Below are 11,076 nucleotides of genomic sequence, written 5' to 3'. Positions count from 1 at the left end.
CGCAGTGTTTATATTGTGGAGAGCGTTGTGCGCGTGCGCGAGACTGGGCTGAACGGGGAATAGGCCGCGTCATAGCAAAACGCGAATTTAAATAAATTTCCATTTTGGTTTTTTTTGTCGTGGACTTTTATATGTGAATAAATACCAGAGGCTGTTGGGGGAATAAATTTTTTTTTTAACTATGGGCCCAAACCTGTCGATGCCCCGAGGGCACCACGTACAAGGTCACCTTGAGGAAGGAGCGCTATGGCGCATGCGCAGCGAAGCCTTCGGACTCCAAGATGGCGGCCTCCAGTTGTGCCATGCTGCTCAGCAGGAGCTTGGGCTGCTTGGTGGCTCGCACTGTGCTTCGGAGGCCTCTCTGGGCGCAGGTGAGGAGCCTTTTGTGTTTCACCGGGGAGCTCGCCTACAACTCGAAGTATTCGTTTTATTATGCGGGGGTTAGAGGCTTCCGCAGAAACAAAATTGTTTCTCTTTGTGCTCGTACTAAGTTCGGCTAATTCTGTTTCCTTCTCCTTTCTTGCCCTTCTCTAATTCTCCATCGTTGCTTCTTTTACCTGACGAGAAACTTTAAATGAGGGCTTTAAATGACGGGGCTCTTCCTCTTTTTCCCGCTGCGGAAAGCGGGATGTCTGTATCCATGGTTATATCGCTGTATTTATATAGACATTGTAGACGATCCATTTATCTATTCAGAGAAAAAAATCTTAAGCTGTTTCTGTATTAATTGTCCGCTATGGTTTTGTAACTAAAATGGAATGCACTTTTGGACTTGGGAAGCATGGGTGTAAATTCTGTATTACAGGCAGTTATTCTTATTTTACAATGTTCCGGTCCCTGCCCGGAAGAGATTATAATCTAAAGTACCATGCCCAGTGGTGTCTGATTATAATTAATTACCAGTAATTGATGGTGCCCGCATGTTAGTGTGTTAATTCACCTTTATCCTTTGCTAAGAGCATGAGCCAGTTAATAACAAAACAGCACAATCCTATCTATGTCTACTCAAATGAAAGCCTTGCTGAAGTCAATGGGGCTTACTCCCAAGTAAGGCAGGGTAAGAATTGCAGCCTGATTTAATTACTTACTAAATTCATAGCCAGTTCTAGTCTCTTTAATATAGCTTTAATAGAGGACAAATTATTTATTTAATTTATTAGAGGATAAATAAGCTAATTTATTACAGGATAAATAAGCTAATTTGTTGTTGTTGTTGTTTAGTCGTTTAGTCGTGTCCGACTCTTCGTGACCCCATGGACCAGAGCACGCCAGGCACCTCTGTCCTCCACTACCTCCCGCAGTTTGGTCAAACTCATGCTAATTTATTACTCAAGCTAATTTATTAGAGGATAAATAAGCGGGAGGTAGTGGAGGACAGAGGTGCCTGGCGTGCTCTGGTCCATGGGGTCACGAAGAGTCCAAAGAGTCGGACACGACTAAACAACAACAACAACAAATAAGCTAAATCTGTGTTAGCCTCTCCATGTTTTTTCATTTTATTTATGCAGAGAAAGCTCACCCTGCTGCTTTTCATCTGAAAAGCCCCCCATCCTTCCTGCAGCCAATCAAAACAAGACATTCCCTCCCATAGGCTTTCAGTCTAAAAAGGAGAAGGGTGGGGGAGAAAGCAAAAGACACCAATTCTTAAAGTGTAACAATAGCTTTTTCTAATAGGCTTGTTCATACATTACGGTGGACGCAGGTGCAAGCTATGGCTGCACACATAAGTGTGATACACTTGGTGATTTGTACAGCTCAACTATGTATTGTGTACACTGCATGATGGACGAGAGAGCATGGTTAACAGGAGAACTATGTCTTCTCTGTCCCATAAATGCATATTGTGGGAAGCCAGGCTCTCAGAATTATTTGAATTCCATCATAACCACAGAATTCCTTACCCCCCATATTGGCTGCATTTTAATTTCCCTATAGGAAAAGTGAAAATATGACTGCTACTTATTTTGCATAGTTTCAAGAAAGAATGAGAATAGTTTTATTGTCTTCTATTGTGTGCTGAATTGGCAGTGGAGATGGCAAATGGGGCCCCTAATTTCTGAGGAATATAGCCTTTTGAACTTGCTGTGATGTAATAATAATAATTACTGCGTTATTGTTATTATTATTAATTTCTATGCCACCCACCTGACCGGGTTGCCCCAGCTACTCTGGGTGGCTTTCAACAAATTGTAAAACATCAAATATTAAAACCTTCCCGATACAGGGTTTCTGCTTTTTAAAAAACAAACAAACCACTATCACCATTCATATTGATATCTGCCTTTTTACACATGCCTTGCTTTGCTTCTGCCCTTTAGAATGTATCCAGCATTTCCGTCCTGCAGCCCAAGCGATTAACTTTCCGTATTTACAGCACAGAGGCCGGCGAAGCTGAACCCACAGAGCAAGCGGCTTCTGACACAGAATCACGTTTTAAAGAGAAACCGTGGGAGTACTTTGAGTCTGAAGGTATCTGGGGAATATAAGGAGAGCAGCAGCAGTGTGTGTGTGTGTGTGTGTGTGTGTGCGCGCGCGCACGCAAGTGAAAAAAGTGGTGTGTCGTTTAAGAATAGGGCATGAGCTGCAATGACATTCATGCGACTGCAGATCTTTTTACATAGATAAAAGTGAATAATGCTCTATTAGTCAGTGTGGTGCCTTCCAGATGTTGTGGACTCCAACTTCCACCAGCCTTGGCCTGGATGGCCTGAGGATTAGGGAATTGTAGTCCACAACATCTGTTAGATGCCACATTGGCTCATGTTGGCATCTGTCTGTCTAGGGAGACAGTGGATGGGTGCACCTTTGTGAGTGGAGTCAAACCATTGGAGAGTTAGCACCTGCTGTGGCCGTAGGGGCTGATACTGGAGAGACATGTTTTGTTGCACCTGGGGCAGGTGAAGGTGTCTGGTTGTACTGCTGCAGGTGTACCATGGCATTTCTTCTCTTTGTACTCCTCCCCGGGGTTATTCCTCCTCTGGTCACTGCTGCAGATACACAACCTGACTGTCTCCAGGTGCTGCGGTCGCCACATTGGCTACTCCTGGGATAGTCCCCATGGCTAAGAATGTTGACCCCTGCCTGTATGTAACAGTACAGTTACATACAGGAGCTGGCCATTGGCGGTTTGGAGTTGGTGACAATGGTAAGGGCCTTTTTAGCTGTGGCTCCCCACTTGTGGAATGCTCTCCCTGTTGTGGTCTGCCTGGCAACATTATTAACATTTCTTTGGCACCAGATAAAAATGTCCTCTTCTCCCATGCACTGACAGATTAGGTTAATTCTTCTGTTGTTTGTTGATCAAATGTTCTATATTGCTAAAGTTTTCTGCCATTACCTGGTTTGTTTTACAGTGTTTGTGATTTTTTTTTTGTAATATATTGTTAACTTTGTGCTATGCCTTCATGTTTTAACTTTTTGTAAGTCCCTTAGAGGTTATTTTCTTACGTGAACAACAAGTTATAAACAAACAAACAGCAACATCTAGAGGGTTATCAGGGCTGGAAGAATCTCCTACAGAAATGTGCTAGACCAGGGGTCAGCAAACTTTTTTAGCAGGGGGCTTGTCCACTGTCCCTCAGACTTTGGGGGCCGGACTATATTTTGAAAAATATATATGAATTAATCCCTATGCCCCACAAATAGCCCAAAGGCGCATTTTAAATAAAAGGACACATTCTACTCTTGTAAAAACATGGCTGATTCCCAGACTGTCCGCTGGACGGATTTAGAAGGCGATTGGGCCCGGATCCGGCCCCTGGACCTTAGCTTGCCTATCCAAGGACTAGACTTTACATTTTCTTTTTTTAACCCCACATACACCATTACGTACATGCAGTTCTTATAAGTGTGCCATGCCTTTCTCCTGTGGGACAGCATACAAATGGTTCTCAGAAGTATTTTTTCCAGGCATGTTCCAAAGCAGGACCAGCATGCTTGCTCTGTGTGGTTTCCCTTGTATCTGTTGGGAACATGCGGCCATTGGCTCTCTGCTTTGGGTTCGTGCGGCTATCTTGTTTGCCTCCTTCCAGCTAGAGTTGAGCACTAAGCTCACTGGGTCAAGTTCAGTCACCGGTGCCTCCAGTTGCTGTGCTTGGAACATTCTTCCTGAAGCTCTGGAGAGCCATTGGCAGTACGACACCGGATGACCCATTGGCCTGATTCAGTATAAAGTAGTTTCTTCTGGCCATCTATGAATATTTACCAGATTCTCAGTAAAGAATGGTTAGCAAAGCCATATAGTTTGCTTTATGGCAAACTTTTAAATAAAAAAGGTAGTGTGGTTGCTGACCTTGAGCCAGACATCCTGGAGAGTGAAGTCAAATGGGCCTTAGAAAGCACTGCTAATAACAAGGCCAGTGGAAGTGATGATATTCCAGCTGAACTATTTAAAATTTTAAAAGATGGTGCTGTTAAGGTGCTACACTCAATATGCCAGCAAATTTGGAAAACTCAGCAGTGGCCAGAGGATTGGAGAAGATCAGTCTACATCCCAATCCCAAAGAAGGGCAGTGCCAAAGAATGCTCCAACTACCGCACAGTTGCACTCATTTCACACGCTAGCAAGGTTATGCTTAAAATTCTACAAGGCAGGCTTAAGCAGTATGTGGACCGAGAGCTCCCAGAAGTGCAAGCTGGATTTCGAAGGGGCAGAGGAACCAGAGACCAAATTGCAAACATGCGTTGGATTATGGAGAAAGCTAGAGAGTTCCAGAAAGACATCTACTTCTGCTTCATTGACTATGCAAAAGCCTTTGACTGTGTCGACCACAGCAAACTATGGCAAGTTCTTAAAGAAATGGGAGTGCCTGATCACCTCATCTGTCTCCTGAGAAATCTCTATGTGGGACAAGAAGCTACAGTTAGAACTGGATATGGAACAACTGATTGGTTCAAAATTGGGAAAGGAGTACGGCAAGGCTGTATATTGTCTTCCTGGTTATTTAACTTATATGCAGAATTCACCATGCGAAAGGCTGGGCTGGATGAATCCCAAGCCGGAATTAAGATCGCTGGAAGAAATATCAACAACCTCAGATATGCAGATGACACAACCTTGATGGCAGAAAATGAGGAGGAATTAAAAAACCTTTTAATGAGGGTGAAAGAGGAGAGCGCAAAATATGGTCTGAAGCTCAACATCAAAAAAACGAAGATCATGGCCACTGTGCCCATCACCTTCTGGCAAATAGAAGGGGAAGAAATGGAAGCAGTGAGAGATTTTACTTTCTTGGGCTCCATGATCACTGCAGATGGTGACAGCAGTCACGAAATTAAAAGACGCCTGTTCCTTGGGAGAAAGGCGATGGCAAACCTAGACAACATCTTGAAAAGCAGAGACATCACCTTGCCAACAAAGGTCCGTATAGTAAAAGCCATGGTTTTCCCAGTAGTGATGTATGGAAGTGAGAGCTGGACCATAAAGAAGGCTGATCGCCGAAGAATTGATGCTTTTGAATAATGGTGCTGGAGGAAACTCTTTAGAGTCCCATGGACTGCAAGAAGATCAAACGTATCCATTCTTAAGGAAATCAGCCCTGAGTGCTCACTGGAAGGGCAGATCGTGAAGCTGAGGCTCCAATACTTTGGCCACCTCATGAGAAGAGAAGACTCCCTGGAGAAGACCCTGATGTTGGGAAAGATGGAGGGCACAAGAAGAAGGGGACGACAGAGAATGAGATGGTTGGACAGTGTTCTCGAAGCTACAAACATGAGTCTGACCAAACTGCGGGAGGCAGTGGAAGACAGGAGTGCCTGGCGTGCTCTGGTCCATGGGGTCACGAAGAATCGGACACGACTAAACGACTATAAACAACAACAACAAAAGTTTGCTTGGGGCACATAGCAGTAGCAATTGGGTGACAGCTAGATTTTAAAACTCACTGAACTCCCAGCAAGCAATTCTGTGCTGTTTTTATTTATATAGCACTATCAGTGTTCATGGTGTTTTATAGAGCGTTCTGTGTGTGTGTGTGCGTGAGAGAGAGAGAGAGAGGTTAGGATGTAAATTTAAACAGCAGAGGGAGGTAATGGGGTCAAGGCAAGAAAGAGTGAGGCAAGGGCAGTACTGGATGAAGAGGAGGTCAATGCGCTTAGCAGCTACATAATCTCCAGTTGATTTGGGAGTGAGAACTAAGCAGTTAAGTAAAAATCCTCATGAGAGCGGTAGGTTTTGAAGGAAAAAAGTGCTACGTGGGGAGTTCAAGCCACAAGGGGCAGCAGGGAAGAGGAGCAGGAAACTTTGGGGCAACTGGGGGTGGTCAAGTTGGAGGAACAAATATCACTGGCAGAAATAACGGCTAAAGGATAGGGTGAGACAGATCTGCAGAGAGGCTCTGAGAACAGTTTCACACTAAGATGGGAATAAAATCTATTGAGCCCCGTGGGACCTACATTTGAGAAGTCGTGCATGGGCTTGTGCTCAAAGGGATGCTTGTAGTCTTGGAGAGGGTGTGTTAAATAAATTACTTATTTTTTAATGGGTGTGGTTCATCACAACACCAATGTTCCTTTAACCACCACCTGAGATTTTGATGAACGGTGCAGTCGAAGGCATGACTTGCTCTGAGGTAAATCATGTGGCTTAGTGGGGCTTGCTCACAAGTCGATAGAGCTGCAGCCCAAGTTTCTTTAAACTACCGTCACCTTTTCCTTCACAATACAGTAAGCCTGTTGTTTCATCTGGGGCACGCAGTGTGAAGCGGATGTGTACTTGAATCTGTAATAGTTGGGCTCAGGAGGCTGGAAGCTTCTGCTGTGTTGTCCTTTTGGAGAGCCTTGACAAAATGCTACTGTGATTGACTGGCATCGTTTTCTCTCTCCCTCCTTTAGAATACATAGAAAGATATGGCAGCAATCCCGTCTGGTTTGGCTACCGGCGCAATCACAAGGGCCAGATTCCGCCACAGAAGACCCGGAAGACTTGCATTGTGAGTGTGTTTCTTTCCCTCTTTTTTTGTGATGTGTGCCAGGAAAACTAAGTTCCAAATGGATACTGTGTGTGTATGACACAATACCGTCACTTCTTTTTGGGCTGCCTATAGTAGCCATTTTTTGGTGGAACCCATGATACTTTTATCGATACCAGCACCTCTTCTTTTTAAAATGTAATGGCATTCATTTCATCCATTTGTTCCTGCAGAGAGGAAAGCACGTCTGTGGGAATCCCTGCCCTATCTGCAGAGACCAAAACCTCTTCTTGGATTATAGGGTAAGAGGAACCAAAATTTGTTTCTGAATTGAAATAACCTCCTTTTCAACTGAAAGTCTCCAAAGCAGATAACAAGACTTGTTAAAAAATACAGTCATACCTCAAGTTGAAGTAGCTTCGGTTTGAGTGTTTTTGGGTTGTGCTCTGTGGCGACCCGGAAGTAACAGAACGCGTTACTTTCGGGCCTCGCCGCTCAAAATGACGTCATGGACAGAAGTGGCGACCCGCACAGACGCTGATTGCGTTCGCTTCAGGATGCGAACGGGGCTCCGGAATGGATCCCGTTTGCATCCAGAGGTACCACTGTAGTATAAAAATTTGCTACATTTTGAAAAGGGGGGGTGGGGTTGGTCGCCATGTTAATCAGAACAGCAGGGACCGGCAAGAGAGGTAAAAGTACAACGTTCAAGGCCCTCCAGCTTTCTTGCCTTGACATCTTAAGAGCCAGTAAGGGAGGAATGAGGCGACCTTCCCTAGAGAGGACACTCTGTGGCTGCAGAGAAGGCCCCCGGCTCACGTCGCCACCACAGCATGTCAGATGGCCCCAAAGGGAAGAGCTATGTAGCTCTTTGGTCAAGCATCTACTTAGCATTTAGAAGGTCCTTGGTTCAATTCTCAGCATCTCAGGTAGGGCTGGGAGGTCCTGTGGAGCAGCTGTCAGACAGTATCAACAGGACTGAGTTTAAGATGGACCAATGGTCTAACTAACTAATGGCAGCTTCATAGGGAACTGGCAGAAATAGCTTTAGTGCCCATGATCCCTTTTTTGAATTGTAACATGTAAAGTCTGATTATTCCTGCAGAATGTGAGGCTTCTGGAGCAGTTCATCAGCCCCCACACAGGCATCGCCTACCACCCGACGCACACAGGTGAGCCACCGTTCATATCCCCCATTCCACTTAATTCTACATCCCTGTTGTTGTCTACCTTGTTGAGGTTTCTGGCACTGGAAGGAAGTGAGAACCCTATACCAGACAGGCAAATGCCAGAGAGGCTCTTCTCAGCCTCCAAATTCTTTCTCATTGTACTAGAACTTGTGGTCACTCGCCAAAACTGATTAACAGTGGATTCAGGGCAGACCCCCTAAAAAAACCCAACTGTTTCACGCAATACATATTTTTTTATGGAATTCACTGCAACCAGATGACCACAAGTTTAGACAGCTTTAAAAAAGGGGTTAGTCAGATTCATGGAATGTATATCTATTAGCGTCCATTAGTCATGATCCCAGTCCATTGCCTATTTATTGCACCTTTCTTTCAAAAGACTCATGGTTGTCTTCTCCCTCTCCAAGGCCATCCATGGAGCTTTGTGTCTGAATTGGGATTTGAACCTGGGTCTTCTGTGTGCAGCAGTAATCATTATTAATTTTGGCCCTGTTAGACCAAACACCACAGAGCGACTATACTGGACTGAAATAGTTGGCAGCACTGGAAAAATTCTAGCTTTCTCCCACCTTCTCCACATATTAACTGACTGGTTCCTGCACTCATCATCTGAGGCCTCTCTACAAGAGTTCTGGAGGGTGGCAACACAAGAATGGGCCTTTTCTGCAGTGGCTCCTTGTTTGTGGAATGCCCTCCTCGGGGAGGCTCGCCTGGCACCTTCACTACATATCTTTAGGCGCCAGGCAAAAACGTATCTCTATATCCAGACCTTTGGCTAAATAAACATTCTAAGACCTTTTAAATGTGTTGGGGGCATTTTATTACGCATTTTGCGTCCTTATTTTGTATTTTAATGTTGTGAACCACCCTGAGATCTTCGGATGAAAGGCGGTATACACCACTTGCTTCAAGACCTGCTTGTGGGCTTTCTGAAAAAGCTGGAGGAAACAGAATGCTGGAGTAATGAGTTTTGGTCTGAGCCAACAGGGCTCTTTATGGTTTTTTTATATTTTTCTAAGTGCCACACAGAGTAGCCTGTTGGCCAGAAGCATAGTTTTGCTGCACAACCTGACCTGACCTCCTTGGAATTGGTCATGCTGTGTGGCCAGGTTTTAGGGAAAGGATGGTAGTTGGGTGGGAGGGTACATGCCTTGCAATACAAGTTCCCAGGATTAATCCCTGGCATTAACAAGCAAACGAGGCAGCAGGTGATCTGCCTAACATGCTGGTGAGCCAGCCACTGCCAATCACAGGAGGCAGCACTGGCTAGACTGTCAGGTGGTTTGACTCGGAATAAGGCAGCTTCTTAGAATCCTGACCTATTTTAAAAGGTGTATAGTGGTACCTCGGGTTAAGTACTAAATTTGTTCCAGAGGTCCGTTCTTAACCTGAAACTGTTCTTAACCTGAAGCACCACTTTAGCTAATGGGGCCTCCTGCTGCTGCCGCGCCACCAGAGCACGATTTCTTTTCTCATCCTGAAGCAAAGTTCTTAACACAAGGTAATATTTCTGGGTTAGCGGAGTCCGTAACCTGAAGCGTATTTAACCTGAAGCGTATGTAACCCGAGGTACCACTGTACATGAGCCTCCTCATTTTCCTGTGGAAAGGCCTGCTCATGCCCAGACTCCATACTTTCAAGCTCTTTTGTGACATCATGATTACAGTGGTACCTCGGGTGACATACACTTCAGGTTAAAGACTCCGCTAACCCATAAAATAGTACCTTGGGTTAAGAACTTTGCTTCAGGATGAGAACAGAAATCGCGCGGCAGCGGGAGGCCCCATTAGCTAAAGTGGTGCTTCAGGTTAAGAACAGTTTCAGGTTAAGAACAGACCTCCAGAACGAATTAAGTTCTTAACCCGAGGTACCACTGTACTCATGAAAAGGTACACTACCAGACTATTTGATTTGGAGAATCGACTCCATGAGTAGAGAAGTTGGCCTGTCCGGGTTCTAAGGTATAAGAAGCGTGATAGACTCTCCTCCCTAAGTGCAAACAAGTTTTTATTTGCATGCGGATGCAGTCTCTGCTGCACTTTGAAACGTTTGCCTCCTTCCGTCGCAGGTATCTGTATGAAGAAGTATCAGCAACTGACCAAAGCTATTCAGATGGCTCGGGACAGTGGTGAGTGGCATGAAGCTGAGCAAAGGAGGGGAAGAGAGTTGGGTTGAAGCTGGAGTGGGAGAGGATGCCTGCAGGGCTGTGTGTGGGATAACGCAGCCCCACCCGTACTCCATATCAGCAGTGGGAGATTCTTCAGCCCAGCAACAGGGAGATATTGTGGGTGTGGGAGGGGGTGTCGTTCCATCTTCTTTGGAGATAGCAAGAAGCTGTCTTTCTGACATGTTTACTCCTCCGCCCCCTCCCTCAGGCCTTTTATCCTCTAGCGTCCCCTTCGTCACTTTCCACGAGGACTACAGCAACCGGCATCCAGCTGTCACCAAGACCCCTCCGTCCCCAGCCCTGCAGAACAAGACAGCGTGGTATGAGTGGTACGAGTGGCAGCAGCCCCCGGAGAAGGAGATTCAACGGATGAGGAGGATTTACAAGGACTACCTGAAAGAGGAGAGCAGCCCTCCGTGAGTTAAGCAGGTGGTACCTAGTGGTTGTAGAATAGATCCTTGAAAATATTTTGAACATCCAGTTTGGATGGATAGATCTTGGCTGCCTTCTGTTTGCTTATCTACCCATGTGTCAATAAAGTCAAAGACCTTATCCGTGACTCTGGTGGTTGATTCCCCCCCCCCCTTGTCAATATCTGACTGCGGTGTGGGGTAGGGGAGAAGCAAATGTTGGGTACTGGGCAACCATAAACTCCAAACTCACCCTTCCAGTGAGCAGGTATTGTGTTTATTCTGTGATGGGAATTTTGAGGTCTTAGATACAGGTTTAATGTTCATAAGTGTACCAACCAAGCACGGACATAGATCAGCACAGGAAGACCGACTTGAAACCATTTTGATTCCCAAACTGA

The 11,076-nt window shown here is 45.4% G+C and overlaps 1 protein-coding gene across 1 annotated transcript; it reads left to right on the top strand.

Moving 5' to 3' along the window:
• The first annotated feature begins 38 nt into the window (after positions 1–38).
• On the top strand, positions 39–10,817 carry MRPS18B (mitochondrial ribosomal protein S18B). Its single transcript, XM_028714136.2, has 7 exons — positions 39–371; positions 2,319–2,469; positions 6,832–6,929; positions 7,142–7,210; positions 8,014–8,080; positions 10,167–10,226; positions 10,474–10,817. The coding sequence occupies exons 1-7, from the start codon at positions 282–284 to the stop codon at positions 10,683–10,685; spliced, it is 747 nt and encodes a 248-aa protein (XP_028569969.2). The 5' UTR covers positions 39–281; the 3' UTR covers positions 10,686–10,817.
• Positions 10,818–11,076: the final 259 nt, after the last annotated feature.

The sequence above is a fragment of the Podarcis muralis genome, chromosome 2 (genome assembly GCF_964188315.1).
Source record: "Podarcis muralis chromosome 2, rPodMur119.hap1.1, whole genome shotgun sequence".
In the NCBI taxonomy this organism is placed as follows: domain Eukaryota; kingdom Metazoa; phylum Chordata; class Lepidosauria; order Squamata; family Lacertidae; genus Podarcis; species Podarcis muralis.
Note: the sequence above shows the minus strand (reverse complement) of the source record. Positions and strands in the feature narration are given on the sequence as shown.